This window comes from Gouania willdenowi, chromosome 8 (genome assembly GCF_900634775.1).
Source record: "Gouania willdenowi chromosome 8, fGouWil2.1, whole genome shotgun sequence".
NCBI classification, from domain to species: domain Eukaryota; kingdom Metazoa; phylum Chordata; class Actinopteri; order Blenniiformes; family Gobiesocidae; genus Gouania; species Gouania willdenowi.
In genome coordinates this window covers 5,949,485-5,970,430 of record NC_041051.1, presented here as the reverse complement: position 1 = coordinate 5,970,430, position 20,946 = coordinate 5,949,485, and the positions used below count along the sequence as shown (strand labels likewise).

General features: G+C 39.7%; 1 protein-coding gene across 1 annotated transcript in view; it reads right to left on the bottom strand.

The window, feature by feature from the left end:
* Positions 1–1,006: 1,006 nt before the first annotated feature.
* The window catches only part of slc25a19 (solute carrier family 25 member 19), a 43,520-nt gene continuing 23,580 nt past the window's right edge, over positions 1,007–20,946 (bottom strand). The window contains exon 7 of the mRNA XM_028454527.1: positions 1,007–1,579. Within this exon, the coding sequence (XP_028310328.1) occupies positions 1,526–1,579 (54 nt within the window). The 3' untranslated portion in view covers positions 1,007–1,525. The remainder of the gene's footprint in view (positions 1,580–20,946) is intronic.

Here is a 20,946-nt window from a genome sequence, read left to right as displayed (position 1 = left end):
CTCCTGCGTTTTTGTTCCACATCTCCATCATCCTCTGCACACATACGTTCTGTGGGCTTTACTCTTCCTTCCTCTACGCTGCAGCCACATTGCATAATTACGCCAATGGCCCATGATCACTAATGTTACACTCCTGCATTCATGGTGCAGATGACTAAAAAACATTGCACACACTCCTCATACGTGTGCGTTTACATACCCACCTCATGGATGGTGAACACATAAACAAGCACACGCACACACACACACACACACATGCAGCAGTTCAAGGGCAATTGATTTGGAGTTTAATTTCTGCCCTCCTGATGCGCGCTTGATGCAAACGGATGCCTCTCAAGTTTGACCTTGACGACGGACGGGGGGGTGGGGGAGTGTGTGCATGGGCTCTCTCAAACACTCAAACACACACACACACACACACACACACACACACACACACACACACACACACCTCCTCTCTAATATTATCTGTTGTTATAAATGAACACTTTCCATGATGCCTTCTAATCATAGCCTTATTTTTAGTAGCTGCAGTAACAAAATAGTCCGTTAATAACTTGAGCACAGATGCTTCAGTGTCCCAGAGATGTGAGGCCTGTGGTCAAAGAGGAATCAAATACTCTAGGGCCGGGAAACGATAAGAAAACAACCCAACTAATTAATCTGGATTAAAAAATGCCAGCAATTAATCGCAGTTCATCGCATTGTCAGCTTCTAATAAACATGCAAAAAACTAGAAAAAAAGGTTTATTTTGACCAATTATTTGCATAGGAAGTGTATCACTCTGAGGTGTAACAAAAATAACTTCACACGAATTTAAAAGACAAAGCTTATAACAAATACATTTCTCGTGAACAATGTACAGTCATTTTTCACAGCAGCAGTAGAACATCAGTAACACAAACTCATTGGTTCCTATCAGTAAATTCATGCAAAGACTGGAATTTTTTAGCAAACAAAATAACCACCTGTCTTCTGGGGTTCTTAAAACATTCTAAAACCTGTATGTCCTGTACTTTAGACCTCTAAAAAAAATCTTCTGAGATGTATTTGATTTGTGTGTTAGTTTAGCAGTTTTCAAATGTTGCACTAAATCTGCAGTTAAATTATTTGTTGTGTCAGCTTTGCTAGTTTAATCAAACCTATTCCTCTTTCACATTGAACCACTGCTGATTCACACCAGTTTCTCTACATTAGCAGAGGAGATAGAAGCCCTCCTTTTCTGAATCACATGTCCTGAGATGGAGAACATTCATTCATTCATCTCAAGTTTTGATTCTGACTTGTAGCGGTTCAATATCATTTGGATGGTCTCCGCTTCTTCATCCGTGTCTGTTTCAGACACTCCAGAGTGGTTTGCCGTAGTCAGCCGGGTCTGCCTGACACCGCCGCCGCTGAACCCGGATGCGTCGCTCGTAGATGGTACATTAAGGAAGTGTTAAGTGTGTGTTTTGAGTTTTCCAATGCTAGCTCAGGCTGTAGCAGCACTCTTCTTCTTCTGTGAGAAAACAGCACGCTGGGTGTTTATGGCACATTACTTCCTCTGCTCTGTACATGGAGTTTATCATTGAACTGCACCTAGGGAAGGAGTCAAATGAATCGATGTGTCAATTAATTATAACACGTTAATATGGGAAAATGAACGCAAATCGTTAACTTGCTAATTTTCCCGGCCCTAAAATAAACACTTTCACACTAAAATCTGTCAGGGTCTGCTAAGTTTTGTCTGTATTTAGCCCATTTGGTCCTCTTTGTTTTTCTGAGTCTTTGTTCATTCTGTTTTCAAGTCTAGTTTCATGTGTTAACTTTTGTTTTTATGTTCCCAAGTGTTTCTGCTGGTGTCTCCTCCTCCCAGTGATGTCAGTGTGTTTGGGTTGTTAGTGATAAGCTGCCTCATGTTTCCACCCAGGTGTGGCCTATTACCAATCAGCCCTCCCTCACTATTTAGCTGAGTGTTTGGACACTGAATGTTTGCTAATTCATTGTATACATTAGCCTCCTTGTGTTTTCTCCTGCTCTTTCTTTTCCTTGTGCCTTTTTTGGATTTTATTTTTCTTAGCATTAAACATGGAAAATTATTATAAAAGCTGTGCCCGCCTGCTGTCTCAATCTGTTTGGCTCCACCAAATTATCTCCGCATCGTGACAGAACAAACCATCCAAGACCCAGCAGAAATGAACATTTTAGAACTATTGGCAGAGCTTCCTCCATGAGGTCAGATTGGGCAGGTTTAAGCCAGAAGGAATTTGTGTCAGTGACCCTTACCTGGGCACTCGACTGGCCATGGGAGGACCCCGGAGCCTCCAAAGGAACAGCCAGTCCAAAAGGACAGCCCAGGCTAGTTCTCCAGTGACTCCTAGCTTCCAGGCCAGGTCTCCTAACTTCCGGACTAGTTCTCCAGTGTTTCCTAGCTTCTGGACTAGTTCTCCAGTGTCTCCTAGCTTTTGGGCTAGTTCTCCAGTGTCTCCTAGCTTTTGGGCCAGTTCTCCAGTGTCCTCTAGCTTCCAAGCTAGTTCTCGAGTGTCCCCCCACAGCGCCACCTGTACCAGCTCCCCACGCTAGGCCGCCAATGTTGGTGCCGGCTCCCCGCTTGCCAGAGCTAGCCTTGCTTGTCTAGCTCCCTCTAGCCACAGTCTCACAGCACCAAGAGGTTCCTGGGCTCTTGTCTCCTGCGGCTCTGCCAGAGCCCTCCCAGTCCCCATTGACTCCACGGCACGGGAGGGGCCCAGAGCTTCACTCCCAGTGACCAGCCTAACTAAGTAACTTGCACTTAGTGCTCTCCCTAAAGGTCCCATTTGGTTATGTCACTGTCGTAAACACTCCGCATTCCCCGCTGCCTGCCCCACCCCACAGATGCATGCACACCTTTGCTTTCCCAAGATGGTCGTAACCGATCACTGAATAATCCTAATACACACATATAGTTCCGTGGACTCGGTGCGGTTCAAGTGGTGAATCTGACCATGTGAACAGTATGAGGAAGAGAGACAAGAAAAATAAATGAATGATGTGGGAGTAATACGGAAGGAAGGGTGGAAATGTGTGTGTGTGTGTGTTTGTGTGCTGACAAAGCGGCTCTGAAAATAGATGGATGGATGCATGGATATTTGTGTGTGTGCTGCCTGATGGAGCTCTGGGTTGTGAGTGTGTGTGCGTGCCTGTTGCCGCGACGACAGTGTGTGTGATTGCTGTGTGTTGCTGTGGAGTTGATCCGTTCCTCAGACAAAGGTCTTTTCTGCCTTTTTTTGCTGGCTCCGCCCTGATATGAGTGAAGTGAATTTGTAGACAACCGTGCGCAGCCACGGGGCTGGTAATAATCTAGCATTAGTTTGTGTTGGGCTGTCGTAAAGCAGTATGTCTTGCCAAAGGGTCGGAGGCAGGAAAATTGCAAGTAGGGATGGGCAATACGGACTAAAAAAATCATCCCGATAATTTCTGGTATTTATTACGACAATGATAAACATCACGATAAATAAAAAACTATAAATGAATAAAACAATTCCCAACTTAAAGTGTAAACAGGTTCCTTACAAACACAAATGCATTTGAAAACATCAACACATTAAAAAAAAAAAGGCTACAATAGCTGCTGACTCAAAGAGCTCATGAGCTGACATTTTATGGAATATATCAGTGCATGCGGATCACTCTATTAGTGTTATTGTACGAAATTAATTTATTTCCTCACTTAAAATGAAATTATTTTCTAAAAAAAAAAGCACATGAAAAGCACAAATAACTCCATCAGTGTTTTTAATGCAGCTAACTTGTTTAATTCATCTTATGAGTTACATAAAGTTATGGTTCATAAATATCTCTCCTATAATTAATAATTCCTATAATTAAACCAGATCAAGCTGATGATTTAATCATTCAGTATATTTTGGTGTAATAATCTCAACAGTTACTTTAGTCTAATGGGACCAGCTTTGTCTGTGAACACGTGAAATATAATTTAAAAATATTGCTTTTCACAAGTTTAGACAGATGAATAGTGACATTAGTATTTATGCTAACATTTATTTCACACAGCGTGTGACATGTTTAGCTTTTATCCTTCCATAGTAAAGTGTTAAATCTGACCATAAACAAATCGGTGGCTCTCTGTGGTTTTTTGACTGTAAGACGTGTTCTTTTTATTTGGTCTGCTCCTTATATGGAGTGGTTAGCGTTAGCTCTTACCCCAGTCTGTGTGTCAGTGGGTTAGCTTAGCATAGTTAGCTTTAGTTGAGTTTTCAATTCATAAACGTTGCTACAGGTTCATCTCTGTCTCCGTGTTTGTGGAACTTTGGGTGGATCTGACGGAGCAACTTGGATTGGTTCACTTTGTTGGATGGTTATCTGGTTTTAACCAAGTAGTGGTCCATGATGTATCGCAGCTTCAGGTAGCTGAGACGAGTACTGCCGTCTGTGTGTGTGAGAGCTGGAGGCGTGAGGTGCGGAGCACACCACGGCCGCTGAGGCTTCACTGTGGAGCTCCCGTAAACAACGTTCCGCTCCAGAGAACAATAAGTTGACAACAAACAGGAGCAGTTTTGGCCTGTGGAACAAGGATTTTATGGACATTCTTAGTCAAATTGAGGGACAAATGGCCCGTGGCCCTCACTAATTTCCGACATGGGAATTTATCGTTTATATCGTGGGATGACAAATTCTTACCGGTGAGAACATTTTTGACAATAAATCATAAACAATAAAATATTGCACAGTCCTAGTTACAAGTGCGGATTTCTGACCAGAGACAGCGGGGGAGATGAAAGACCCCCAATCACCCCATAAACACTTGTATTATCCTCACAGGGACTACGAGAAGGATTTATTAAGGTGAAGAAGTTACTTACTTTAAGTTTTGTTTGTGTGTAGTACTTTTGGTCCTCTTTATATTTTTCTGAGAGTCTCTGCTAATTCCTTTTTCAAGTCTAGTTTCATGTGACTCTTGTCTTTGTGTTTCCAGGTATTCCTGCTGGTGTCTCCTCCTCCCAGTGATGTCAGTGCATTTGGGTTGTTAGTGATTATCTGCTTCATGTTTCCACCCAGGTGTGGCCCGTTACCAAACAGGCCTCCCTCACTATTTAGCTGAGTGTTTGGACACAGAATGCTGGCTGGATCATTGTCAATGTTACCCTTCTTGTGTGCTGTAGCGTGTTTTTGCCTGCTCTCTGTTTTCCTCATGCCTTTTTTTGGGTTTTAGTTTTTTGAGCATTCAACATGCACAATTATGAAAGCTACGCCTGCCTGCAGCCTTAACTTGTTTCTACGTTTGGGTCCTCACCCATACCGTCTCCCCATTGTGATAAAACTCTCCTTTATCTGATGATCCACAGCTGCCTTTTCACCAACTGGAGCTACATGTGATCAAAACCACAGTATTGAATGTAAACAATTATATTTTTTTCAAATTACACATCAGATTATAGTTTTAGGTCTACTCAAATATCCTGATATAACTGTGAAATTCTGGCAAAGATTATATTTAGCACTTGCCAGAGGTTTGTGCTCTGAGTGATCTTTTATTTATTTTTTTAAATAAAATTACCTGGTATGTTTTTCAAATAGGTTGTAGATGTGGAAATGGAATAGTTGTGAACTAGTATGGGGTGAAATCCATGCCAACAGTTTCAGTGCAATTTTACTTCATTACCTTCATTAGACTGGTTATTTATGGCTCCATCTTTGTTTTGGTAAACAACAGCTTTGCCATTATAAAAGTCATGCATTAACATAACCAGAATCACATGTGGCTCTAGTGAAGGAAAGCGATGCCCTGAGGATGGAACACATCTACCAATTCTCCCGTTAAAGCACTGCGTTGATGACTATGAAGTTTTGGTTATTTTGGAGACCAGTGGCCTACAGTGATCTAACATCACTGTAGGGCAGCTCTCCTCCTCCGTTTGTTTTAATCAGCACCGATCTGAGTGGAGCGTGATTTTGCTTATAGCGCTGACATCAATGGAGATGGACAGGGGTTAAAAACGACTGCTTCTGAAGAAATGTTTGAAAGCTTGTCTGAACCCAACTCACCATGCGCTCTGACGCACACAATTCAGGTCTGTTTGTGGGGGTTTGTTGTGCATGTGGGGATTTTTTTATACTAGGATATGTCAGCAGGTCTCAGTGCAGTAAAGAGACTAAGCTTTGGGTGGAAAAACATTTAGTACAATCAGTAGAATGTAGATGAACCATTACAACAACCCCTAACAAGTTTAATCATCTTAGTTTGCTACATACTCAAGTAAAAAAAACAGTCTAAAAACTTCTAAAGAAACATGGCTTAAATTCCATAAGGCACTTCGTGGAGGTGTTAGGGTCAGGGTCGACTAGGACTCAACCACATACTGCACCCGTGATCAATGGAAAACAGGACAGCGATGGGGTTTGCTCTCTGTTGCCATAGTGACGGGAGGACAGTGGTGTTGGATACTGTTACTAGGCAGAGGCTGCCTCTGGATGAGGTGAGAAAATGTAGGGTGGTCTGCAGTGGTGGGTGAACAACATCAAAGCACAGAGGGAAGTGGCGTGGTTCAGTAACAAACCTACACACAACTACATTTAAATAGAATTGTGTATTAATCTCTGTTATCATCATCATAGTAAAGTTTATATTGAATATGGAACAAAAATATCAAACACAAATCAGAACCTGAAACTACACTGACAAATGCAAAAATCAAACAAACCCTAAATTGACCTTTCGCAAAACCCCGCCCACAAACAGTCAATGTCCAATCATACGCCCGAGCAACCGTTACTATGTAAACAAGGTCTGACATGCTCAGATCAGGCACAATGGTGAAGCGGTGTGCTCATGGCTTCTGCAAGTGGGATTCCAGGTACCCCAAGAGTTTGGCTGGGGGAGTCGTGTTCTTTCCATTCCCAAAGCTGAAAACACAACTGGAGCAACGTCTACAATGGACTATAAAACTATTAAAACGTCTCAGGGATGTGTGCGTGTCAGTATGCGTGCATGTTAGGGCTGAGATTAACAATTATTTTTTAAATGATTAATCTAGTGATCTGTGATGGACTGGCGCCCTGTCCAGGGTGTACCCCCGCCCAGCGCCCTATGAGAGCCGGAGATTGGCACCGGCAGACCCCCGCGACCCTGATAAAACGGGAATAAGCGGGTATGAAGATGGATGGATGGATGGATGGATAATCTAGTGATAATTTTTTTGATGCATCAAGTAATCTAACACTTCATTTTTCTGATTCGATTATCAATTATCTCCCCATTAATTGACTAAATGTAATTTATACAAGTTGATTTGTCTAAAATGGAAAAAAAAAAAAAAACATGCATTCCTTAACATTGCAATATATGTTTATTGCTCTTCAACTCAAAATTCCAAAACAAAGTTCAAGTAAGAATATAAAATAGGGCTCTTTAAAATCCGTGTTAACGGAATCACAGACGGAATCACGGAATCGACCAATGAAAATGGTTAAACGCGGAAATGGACAAAATCGACATGAAACGCCGTCACCTTGGGGCAAATAACGTTTTTTAATGGGGAAATGTTTCCAGGGACCGCTTATTAGGTGCACCACCCTCCCTCCTCCTGTCCTGGCTGCATTAAACTCATCTTAAACCACCACAAACACCCTCTAAAACAACGCAAATCATCAATGGCTCCTAAATACAGAGCTGCCAGTGCCTGTTTAACTTTGCTGTGCCTGTGACGCTCCGTCTGTATTTCGTGTAGCACAGCGGCGCTCCGTGAGAACGTGATCAGCTTTAATCATCTTCACCTGCTCAGTGTTTGACCTGTTGTGTCTGGCTAACTAAGAGTAACTCAGTCCACGTTGTCCTTTAGTTCTTTTTATTCCAGCCTTTAGTCCATACCTCGTGGGTACACATTCACAGTCAGCAAGCTACCTCAAGTACAACCGTTTCAGTGGAAACTTCCGGTTTACAAAATAAAAGTCAGTTGGAGCAACATTATTAGAATGTTACATTCTAACATCTCATCAGAGCTACAAAAGATAGGATCATTTAAAATAGGTTAATTTAAACTAAGTTGATCAAATCTTCATTAATAAACCCGCTCACATTCAGTAAATCATTGATCCCTGAGAGGAAATCAGGTTAATGCTGTTCTCATACATTTTTATATGACATATAAATAATTAAAAAGAAGCAGTCAGAAGAATCCATGTCACTACAACTTATATCACCCTTTTAATTGTCTCTTACTTTATTTTTGACATACGTTTTTGTTTAATTATTAGTATTTATTTTGTTTCGTCGCAGGAGTTAAAAACTAATATTTTCTTTAAGAAATGATAAATATTTCTAAAAAAAAAAAAACAGAATTAGTGAAAAAATAAAACGTATTTCATAGGGCCCTAATACAAGTACAAAATAATGCATTCAGAGTCAGAAAGTGCTATTCCAACAAAAAAATAAACTTTCCTTTTACCTTAATGTGCGTGTGTGTGTGTGTTTGTGTTGCTGCTGCTGATGTCAAGGCGGGTGTTTCCTCCTTGTCCCGTTGAAACGCTGCCGTCCGGTCACACCCGGGATAAAGGACGAGGGTTACAGGGAACAGCTGCCTTCAACCAACGAGTGCGTGGTCTTCACTGCCTTGCACTTTTGAAACTCGGAGGAGCCTCTCACATTAGTTATTCTCTGGTGCTGCCATCTTTCTTTTGGTCGGACGACGCATCGGCGTGCATATTGAGAGTGAGGAGTCACGTGGTGAGTTGGGTTGTTTTGGGGGGGGGGGGTCTGAGCCCATCAGCCATGATGGTGGTAGACGCCCCCAGAATTTCACGCATTCGCCAGAGCTTTAGTTTTTGCGCATTTACGTAGAGGAATACGACAAGGAAAAAGAAGAAAAGCAATGCAAAAAGAGAAGGCGAAAGAAAAGGGACCTTACAGGGACAAACTGATACCAAGCGCAAAAAAGAGGTATTTGGAGAAGCTAGCGGAATGGCACAGAGACCTGGACCTTTTACCTCCGTGCACATACATGGACATCGTAAATTACCTAGTTTTTGGTGTAAGTTACTACACAATGCAGGAGTTCAAAAGCCACAAGTCTCTGGAAAGTTACGAGACTTTCTGCTGCGGCTGGCTCCAGGACTTGGTCATCTACAAGCCTCCAGCTGGTGAAAACAGCGTTGTACTGGCAAAAGTAAGTTTCTTCACATATGTGTTTTAGTGTGTCAGAGACAAAGGCACTACAACGTCCACAATCACATAAGGTAACCTACACTTCCTAGCTTTAAGAGACAACTACATAAAGACATTTTAAGAGAACGTTCCAGAGTGAAAATGCAGAGAACACACTCTCTGTCACAGTTAGCTGTGGGTGTGGACCCAAATGCAGGAAAAGATGGAGGCAGGATGCAAGAGTAGCATTCTTGGAACCAATCCATGTTTTTAATTCAAAAATCCAAAATCAAAACTAAAATCCAAAACAGGCAGCATGAAGGAATCAGGGAACAAGACCAGACACGAGGAAGGTAACAACAAACCTGACATCACACACATTAACACACAATGATCCCGCAGCCATACTGTGTCCAAACACTCAGCTAAATAGTGGAGGAGGCCTGATTGGGAATGGGCCACACCTGGGTGAAAACACGAGGGAGCTAATCATTCACCTGTCAAGCACACAGACATCACTGAGGGGTGGAGCCACAAACAGGAATCCCTGAAACACAGACGAGAGTTAACACAAACCAAATAAACAAAGACACAACAAAAAAAAAGACCCAAGGGTTAAAATAAGCAGAACCTAACACTCTCATCCATGGGGGTGTACGATCGAAAGTAAGGTCCTTTCTTGTAATTGCAGCCAACCAAGCAATCCGACGTCTCCTCATCAGGTCAGACACTTGCTGTGTCCATTTCGGTAACCTAAAAAACTGTATCCCGTTGTTCCTCCGTCTTCCGTGGCCATCGTGGGAGGTATTGGAGCAGTTCTTAACGCAGCAGTGACTTCCAGGCATGGTCAAACAGTGCGAAATAGCAAGTACCTCCCCTACTACTGCGTTAAAAACACATGTAAACAATCTGTTTTGCCGCGGGACTTATGCCAACATGGCAGCGGGGAGGATCGGGGGGAGGGGCACGAGGCCGTGACGACAACTCCTCATTCTCAATATTGCGTCGACGTCACCAATGACGTCGACGCATTGTATGTGTAGTATAGAAGATGTGTATGTTTTTAACGTTATCTCACCTTGTCTGCACCGCGACGACGGCGGTGACGACTGGACTATACAGTTATTAGCAACTATCACATTACCATATTACTATCGATAATTCAGTCAACATCCTCTGAAGCAAACGAGTCTCCCAATCTATATTAACAGGCTTTGTTAGCAATTAGCAGCGTTAATAGCTGCTATCTTACTAGCCCTTTGTTTTAGTTTGTTTTATTAAAATCCCCATTTTATTAAGATCCCCATTAGCTGTGGTAACGCTCTTATCGCTTAAGGAGGATACAAACAACATAAGAAATCTTACCCAGCAGTGACTTTGGAAAAGTTAGAAAGATATTCATAGAAGTCCAGCACTTCAGGTGCATGACTGGTCCGGTATGCTTTCACTTCGATAGTTGTAATGTCCCTTTCATTGTTTATTTTAACATATTCAATATATCTCTCCACAGCATATTATAACCCGAGTCACTAAAACACACCAGGAGACTTCTCCCAGCCATTACAGACCAGACCAACTCAGGAAAATGATGGACCACCCAAAAGTAAATAAGGGGGGGCGGGGCTTTTGTGAAAGGTCAATTAGAAGGTAAATAAATCAGTGACTGTAAGACAGAGTTGGGGTCAATTACAGTTTTCAATTCAACTTAATTATTACAAATTAATTACAACTTAAAGATAGTGTAAGTAATTTTCTCCAGATACACTTTTTAAGTTTTTGGTTGAAATTTTCTTTATGTCCTGACAGAAATTAAGATCTTATGTGCTCTGAAAAAGGAACAAAGAAAATCTGTCATCTGTAGCAGCTGTGAACCTGCAAAAACTTCTACCAATTTTTTTTAACCAATCTCTCTGTCTATCGACCCCTTGCGTGCACAAGCCCACACTCAAAGCGCGTCACTGGTAACAGAATTAAAACCGAGTTTTTAGTCATGTTTTATAACATATATAATGATAACGTTTAGTGTTTACTTACTGCTGAATGAGACATGAGACAACGTAGTTTCTACACAATACAAGCAACAAGCTTCTGAAGCAGTGGTGCTTATGCATGTGAGTGAGGGGTGTGGCTTGAGAGGGAACACAGAGGGGAGGAGGGTGGGGGGTAAGGGCGGAGCCCTCAAAGAATGCTACATTCAAAATCATGCTAGCTTTCGAAAATTACCTACCCTGCCTTTAATTACGATTACAGTGACTGTTACAATTAAAATGATAAATATTATTTTCTCCCTGAAAGTCATTTACAAATACGTTCTTAATTAATATTTTTGGTATGAGCGTCTGAGCACAAATCAGGATGCTGCGGTTTTCCTTGTGGCAAAAATCAACTTCCCGTGTTACCATAATGAAAAACTAAGCTTTTATTTGTTTTTGTCTTCTGGTATTTCTGCCTTTTGATTTCAGAAACAAAAATAATAATAATTTTAAATGTTTGTTTATCTGTTCTTGACCCTGGTGAAGAAATATGCCTTGAATTTCAATTTTAAGTTTGAATTTTTTTGTTTTTTTGTTTTTTTGTTTTTCAATTCCAATTCAACTTTATTTATATAGCGCAAAATACAACAAAGGGTCTGGGTATCATTGGATAATCTCTATTTCATATGTGAACCAAAATAAAAGCACGGTTTTCATTCCTCTCCTTTTCAAACAAAAAACAAGGAAAACATTTTACCGTTTTAATCAAAAAACCATAAAACAAACTAATATTGGCCCCTTTTTCGATTGTCGTGTGTCCTTTTTTCCTTTTCCTTTTTACAATTGAACATTTAAAAACAGCAGTTTCCATTCTCCTTTCCTCTTAGAATTGAAAATAGAAAATCAGCTGTTTCCTTTTTCCATTCTGAACTCCGAAACGAAAAACGAAGTCACGTGACACAAGCTTTTTTTTCAGCCGACATGCGGAAGTGATGGTGTCAGAATAAAAGCATAGAGGGAGAGAGAATATAAAGCAGGCACAGGATCTATCACAGAGGGTGAGAGATCATTAAAAAGCCTTACAAAAGCTACAGAAAGATCCATTTTTGGTCATTTTTCATTTTGACTTGAAATTATGCTGATGCTCGTGACGAGCATGCATGAACGGAGTTACAAAAAAATGACCAGCAGGCGACACCGTGGGATGCGTTTCTTCTTTGCAAACATGATTTCATGAATGTTCACATGTTCTTGCATCACAAGATCATTATATATTGGCATCATTAATCAAATGTATTATTATATCTGGTACATTTACAAGACATTTTATACATTTTCATAGATTCAACTTTGCTTGGTAATAGTTCTTTCACCTCCTGACTATAGAACATTTGTCAGGATCATTATTAGGGGGCCAAGCCCGCAGGGCCAGGGAACTGCGTATGTAAGCATACGTGGTTCCTAGGATCAGTGGTGCTAGGAACCCTATTGTAATCATTCCGATTATTAGGGGGCCAAGCCAGCGGGGCCAGGAACCCTATTGTAATCGTAAGGATTATTGTTACCTTTTATTTTTCCCCCGGTAAAAGTAGTGCTGCAGGCTAAACCGTACAAGGTAGGACCACCCCGTGTACCTTGGACACAAAAATTCACATATGTTCGCCAGCAGGTGGCACTGTAACAAAGGTCAAGGCGTTTTGGCCCATAACTCCCACACCGTTTGTTGCATATTTAAAAACTTCATATCCACAGATTCCTTGAATAGCACTGAATCTTTTGGGCGAGGCCACGCCTATTTCCGCCTCAACTTTTGTCGGAGCAAAATTGCAAAAATGTAAAACATACTTTTTCAAACTACTCCATGAGATTTTGTCCAATCAGCGTGAAACTTGGCACGTAGAGTCTTCAGTTGGACCTGATCTAAACTTCAGGGAATAATTTTGTTCGGGCAAAATTTGCACAAATGATTACGAGTAAAGTTTTCTAGCTTGCTATGAAAATGCAAACTGGTACATATCTCGGTCAAAATAAATGCTAACAACAGCAAATCTAAGATTCTAGGTTGGCATGTGACTGTGGGGGTACACAGCAAATTTGAATATTGTAGGTCACTAGGGGGTGCTGCAAATATGGAATATTTATATCTCTTAAATGGCAGGACCAATTTTTACCAAATTTGGTGGGTATGATCTTGGGTCCCTTTTGCGGCTGTATCTCAAATTTATTCACAATTGGTCAAAGTGGGCGTGGCTTATTACATCATTACAAATAAATAAACAAACTTTTATTTCAGCTGAATTATTATATTGAGGGCTGTGAAATTTACAGGGTAGAAGACCTCACACACCACCCATACCAAAAATTGCGAAACTTGGTGGCGCTATAATTGCAAACACATTTTGGCCTCTAACTTTCACATTTTAATTCACATCTTCATAAACTTCATATCCATGTGTTCCCTACATACAGTCGCATTTTCTGACATAGGCCACGCCCACTCCTACGGCATATTGCTCTTTTTAACTCACTACATATCAAAAACCTACTTTTTCAAATTCCTCCTTGTGGTTTTGTCCAATCAGCATGAAACGTGGCACGTAGAGTCTTCATTTGGACCTGATCTAAAGTTCAGCAAAGAATTTTGCATGAATAATTACTGAGTAAAGTTTTCGAGCTAGCTAAGAAAATGCAAACTGGTACATATCTCGGTCAAAATAAATGCAAACAACACCAAATCTGAGATCCTTGGTTGGCATGTGACTGTAAGGGTATGAGCTAGGGGGCGCTGCAAATATGTGAAATTTATATCTCCTAAATGGCACAACCGATTTTTACCAAATTTGGTAAGTATGACCTTGGGTCGTTCCTGGGGCAGTATCTCGAAGTTAATTGTGATTGGTCAAAGTGGGTGTGGCTTATTACAACATACATTTAATTCAACAAACCTTTATTTCAGCTGAAGTATTATGTTGAGGGCTGTGAAATTTACAGTGTACATATCTAAGAGCACACAGATCACCCATAGCAAAATGTGCACCGCTAGGTGGCGCTCTAATGGGTGCAAAAGCATTTTGGCCTGTAACTTTCACATTTTATCTCCCAAAACTTTATATCCACCTGTTCACAGCGAATGGCACGTTGGCCTGTGTCCTGACGCTCGCCACAAGCCCGTCATCCTTCGTGACGTACTTCCAAGGGCTCCGCAAAACCTGGGGGCTGAGTTGCGCGGGAAGGCTTGGCCCCCCTTTCATAACTGCTTGCAGTTCTAGTCATTATTACAATCATTATTTTTATACCTGGACTAACTTAAAGTTACCTTAATATAGAGCATTTTTGCAGTCAGCAAAGACAGTTTGAAGCCTTTATTGTGAGGTCAGGATTCTGATGACCTGGGACATAATACTATTGCAGGACTGAGTAGCTTCTCTGACATCCTGACCACTCAGACCTTCTGTCTGAAGCTGCTGAAGCAGAGAAACATAAAGCTTGATGGTTCAGTAGAATGTGGTGGACATCCCACACACCATATTCAAATGCTGCTGGGTTTACTAGACCATAGATGAAGTGGAACCAGTCCAGATGATCTGTTAACTGCACCATCAGTTTATTGGTGCTGTTGACCACCTCTACAGCCCTGCTGTCAATGCTGGGTGGAGTGTGATAGGCTGATTTCTCCTGTTTTTTCCTGTACAGGGTCACAGGAGATGCTGGAGCCAATCCCAGCAGTCATAGGGTGTAAGGCAGTGAAATTCCTGCTGGATAGACACGGGGCGGAGAATGTGAAAACTTAGACACTGTATCATAGCTGACATATTCTGAACATTTAGCTCATTTTTCATTCATTTTAGACAAATTCATGTAAAACAGCATGTTTTATATCATTGTTAAAATGTGTAAACATAAAAGTTAAATATAAATCGTAAATCTAAATGTAAATGTTAAATCTAAATCTAAGGGCCTGTACTACAAATCTGGATTCCCTCTTATCGCACTAATTTACGGGAATTATTCTGCGTGTCCTATACTTTGATGCTTTCTTCCAGGCTAAATCACCATGGTAATTTAGGGTGAACACCTAATCTGGTCCGGACCAGTTTTAGTGCTGAAAAAGAGCTGAGCAAGTACTGAAGTCCCGCCTTCTGACCAATCAATTCTCTTGTAAAATGAGTTGCTCATTGTTAGAAGATCCTGGTTGGTGCAGATCTGACAGCTGTGTTTAGGAAAGAAAGATTATTAATGGATAAATGCAATGTTTTTATTTACTGTTGACTTCCTTTAGGAAAAGATTTACATCTGATGGACTGATCTACAGTCAGCTGTAGATGAAGGAATGATCCGTCCGTATCATGGACCAGCACTCTACCCAGGAATGAGCTGCACCCTGATCACTCATTCTTTCATTCCTACATACACTACGTCCTATAGTGTCACTGACAGCAGGAACAAACAATGTGCTCTCATCCCAGTGTGTGTGTGATAAATAGGACTAAGTGAATAAAACACGTGTGCTGTAATAAAGTGAAACTGATCAGAGGATTGTCCGTTTATCATCTCATGGATTAATATTGGATAATCTCACACTTTTACACATTAACAGTATCAGCAGTTTCCTGCCTGTGTTGCTTAGTTCCTGCTTTTTCTGCAGCAACACTGTTGTTTTTGGTCTGAATAATGGATTTAAATTTTTCATATCTTTAAAGAATTGTTCATCAATTGTAAAGTAAATTGTCCTACACAGTGTCTATGTGTTTGTGATTGGTCTGACAGTAAACTCCACCCCTGTCACAGGAGCGTGCATGCAGCCTGTCTGAAATCACCTGGGTTAAATTAGTAAATTTATATTGTGCTTCGTAGTCCAGCTTCTGTCTGATGGACAATGTTTGGTTAAGTGAATCCCACTAATGGAGATAAATCCAGGCTTCACTTATCTAGCTTTGTAGTACAGGCCCTAAATGTTAAATCGGTCGCAGAGTGTAAAGCTAAATTATATAAAGATGGCTGGTCAACGCCTGTCAATCCCCGCCCACACTCCACACACCCCACCCTCCAAGGTCTTCTGCATCCTTGGTGTCTTCATCACTAGCAAAAGTGAGTTGACATTCTGCATGCCGGTACTCTCAGCGAATTTAGATTTAGATTTAACTTTTTTATTTAGATTTTTTTCATGTTTACACATTTTTAACAATGATATAAAACAAATCAAATGAAAGAAACATAAGCTAAATGTTCGGAAATTGAGCTAAATATTCAGAATATGTCAGCTATGAAACAGTGACAAAGTTGATGATTCATGTTCCAACTTTATCCTGCGGGCAGAATTTGATGCTCTAAAGGGCCGGATTTGGCCCCCGGGCCTTGAGTTTGACACGTGTTCTACAGCATCAGACACAGAAATGCTCAGTCCAGCAATAGTTTCATTCCCCAGGCCATCAGAATCCTGACCTCACGATAAAGACCATGTGTGTGTGTATATTTATATCCTTTATTCTCTATTTATCCCTCATCCTTTATGTTTATTATTATTATTAATGTTGTTGCTGGCTTGTTTCTTTGTTTTTTGTTTTGCGCACCGACTACCAAGTCAAATTCCTTGTGCTGTCTTAAAAACTGTACTTGGCCAGTAAAACAATTCTGATTCTGATTCTGAAACTGTCTTTACTAATTGCAAAAATGATCTTGTGATGCAAGTTGGATTTAGGAGAAACTTATCTTTTTTGCTTGTAAACCTATAGATAGTTACAGTAACTCTGACCTTTTACATCTACTAGGATGTTCATTGTGCCCATGTTTTCTTCCTGGTAACACACTGCACTTTTTATATTGTATATTGATTTTCCTTATGGAATCATATATTGTTTGATCTTGTAATTAATAAATATTATAAATGCAAATTTAAATAAAAACTGATTAAATATAATAATAATAATAATAATAATAATAATAATAATAATAATAATAATAATAATAATAATAATAATAATAGCTCGAAAAATACATCGATGGGTAAACCATATGGTTCATAAAAAAACAATCACCAACTCATGTGTTCACTGAATTTTTTTTTTTTCACACGTGAACGTTCATGAAATCGTGCCTGCAAAGAGAAAACACATCCCACAGTGCCACCTGCTGGTCATTGTTTGTACCTCCGTTCGTGCGTGCTGGTCGCGAGCATCAGCTTAATAATTAATAATAATTAATTAATTATTAAAATCGAAAAACGAGCGGTCTGGGTATCAATGGATAATCCCAAATTCATCTGTAAACCAAAATTAAATAACCGTTTCTCTTCCTCTCCTTTTCAAACAAAAAACAAAAAAAAACGTTTTACCGTTTTAATCAAAAAACCATTAAACAAATCCAAATTGGCCCGATTTTCGATTTTCCCGTGTCCTTTTCTCCTTTCCCCGTTTAGAATTGAAAATAGAAAATCAGCTGTTTCCTTTTTCTGTTCTGAACTCTGAAACGAAAAATGAAGTCTGGGCTTTTTTTCCCTTTTTTTTCAGCCGACATGCGGAAGTGATGGTGTCAGAATAAAAGCATACGGGGAGAGAGAATATAAAGCAGGTACATGATCTATCACAGAGAGTGATACATCATTAAAAGCTTTACAAAAGCTACATAAAGATCAAGTTTTGGTGTTTTTTTAATTTCGACATGAAATTGCTGAGCAGGCCTGTCGTGTTTGAAAAACATAATCCTAAATGACCAGCAGAGGTCCCCACGTCCTAACAAACAATATGAGACACCAAATCCCTCCTGAAATATGATTGTATCCATTGCCTCGGGTCCCATTTACCACATCATCTGCTGTCACAACTTGTATACAACTGGTACAGTGAGACATACAACTGGTACAGTGAGACATACAACTGGTACATTGAGACATACAACTGATACATTGAGACATACAACTGGTACAGTGAGACATACAACTGATACATTGAGACATACAACTGGTACATTGAGACATACAACTGATACATTGAGACATACAACTGGTACAGTGAGACATACAACTGATACATTGAGACATACAACTGGTACATTGAGACATACAACTGGTACAGTGAGACATACAACTGATACATTGAGACATACAACTGGTACAGTGAGACATATAACTGGTACAGTGAGACATACAACTGGTACAGTGAGACATACAACTGGTACAGTGAGACATACAACTGGTACAGTGAGACATATAACTGGTACAGTGAGACATATAACTGGTACATTGAGACATACAACTGGTACAGTGAGACATACAACTGGTACAGTGAGACATACAACTGGTACATTGAGACATACAACTGGTACAGAGACTATTATTATTATTATTATTAAATCCACATTTTTAGTTTTTTATTTTGCAAACTGTTAAAAAAAACCTGAGTTGTTATTTAATTATTCATAAATTGATGCAGTGGATAGTTGTCTGTTTGTAGAACAGCAAATTATAACTTTTGCATTGTTTTTTACTTTGTCTCAATTCTTCAAAAATAATTCCCAGTAGCCAGTGTGGCTTTGAAGTAATTATTATTATTATTTTTACTGTTTCGCTGCCAAATAATGTTATATCAATACTATAGTTTGTGTTTATTTAGAGACAGTAGTTACTTTTCAAATCATACACACCAAGCTTTTCTCCAATTATAGCCCATAAAAATGTAAAAGTTAAGTCAACCCATTACACTGTATGTTTTATTCAATAAACATTTTTAGCAGCTTAGTTAAGCAGGTACATGTCTACGGCTGCCTCTGATTTTCATTCAGCTTGCTGACCACAGTCAACTGTTATGTACAGTATGTATGCTTAATGACATCATTTATTTATTTTGTGTACAGTGACCTAGACTTACACAGCAACCTGATGAAACCAAGACCAAGTAAATAAAAAATAATACTGCAATAATGATACACATCCAAACCCCTAATTCATATATAAACAATAATACTTTTGTATCAGGAAACAAGTCTTGTAGTATAGAAACATTCAACACAAAAACAAATCGCAGGCAAGGGCTGCTGGCTTCCACACGTCACAGCAAATCACACACACGCACGCACGCACGCACGCACGCACGCACGCACGCACACACGCACACACGCACACACACACACACACACACACACACACACACACACACACACACACACACACACACACACACACACACACACACACACACACACACAGAGAGAGAGAGAGAGAGAGAAAGAGATTCATTGCTTTTATAGATATGCTAATTCAAATATTGTTAGGACTGATTATATGAACATCGCAATTTTCGGATCAACATCATCATTATAATTGTGATAAACGTAAAGCCACTGTATAGACTCTAGCCTATTAATTGACGTGGTTTGTGACATTTTGTAATGTGACAAATGTGTTGTGGTGTATGAATTTTGTTGGTATTGAGTTACCAGATCAGGACAGCCAAGATATTTTTTCTGTGTGTGTGTGTGTGTGTGTGTGTGTGTGTGTCTGTGTGTGTGTGTGTGTACTCTGATATTAAGTTAAGTAATTAGACATTTGTATTCCATTCATGAAGTCCAGAAAATGTTGAGTATACATACAATACTTGTCCCCAGCTTGTGCAGTTGTTACATGTACTCACATTATATAAACACAACACAGGGAGGAACACAAACAGTAACCATAGCAACCAATACAACAGTCAATGTGGGTGTTAAAGTTCAGTTCTTCAATACACGAGGGGACAACAGTCTTTCTGAAACGTACTCTCTTCCAAATCAGAGTCATGTATTTCCAAACAGACTTTCTGTCTAGTTTAATTTAATACAGACAAAGAATAAAGAAAATGTTAGTGGCTGAGTGCAGGTTGTTTATTTTTCAGTGTTTTTCCAACCAAAAGCATTAGAGTCAGCAGAATTTGGAGTATATGAGTTAAGAGGAAATAGTTCTATATGTTGTGAAGAGTGTTTGTTCAACAAACTACTAAAAGAAATGAACACAGTCTTTTAAAATGAATTTTTGGACATGCACATTCATATGCTTTAAACCAATAATCAATGTATCACTGACTTTAAATGGGAAATTAAATTACTGTAACAACTCAGTGAAAGACCGAGGTCAAAGGTCACAGATGGGAAATTGACTATACAGTCAATTTCCCATCTGTGACCTTTGACCTCGGTGAAGTCTGCATTAACACAGAAGAGGCTAAAATGACACTGCAACAGTGTGGCTTTGAATTATAGACAGGATTATTCTGACATTGTTTTACCAAAGAACCTGGAAGTAATGCTCCATGTCATCATGTGCATATTGTGTGAGGGGACAACAAGAACACCCTAGTGGCAGGAGAAATTCTGACATATTGTACATTTTAAATATATTGACTAACACTTGATTTAAACACTAACAAGGATGAAATTAGACGAATATTTATACATTTTAGAAAGGGCAAACCATGACATCTTTTGAAATCCCACTTCATCTGCTTGACTATTTGTCTCAATTGGTGACAATAACATTGAAATGTGCTTTTATTGTGGCTTATGCCTTGAATGAGAGACTAGTAGCATTTACAGTAAGGGACCTTTGCATGATGTGAATACACACAATAAGTAACTTTCTCAGGTAATGTCTATGTTCCTCTATGCTATAGTTGCGACTGTTGTCTAAAAAAAACAAGCATATACAGTATGTTGATTTTAACATATAGTTTTAATTATAATTTTAAAACTTGCTAATGTATTATTTTACATAATGTCAGTTACTGTATATTCAATATTTTAAATATGCCTGATTTTTTTTCTAATTGTTATTGTGGCACTTTTTTTGTTCATAGAAATGTCAAAAGATATAAATACTTTGTAATATA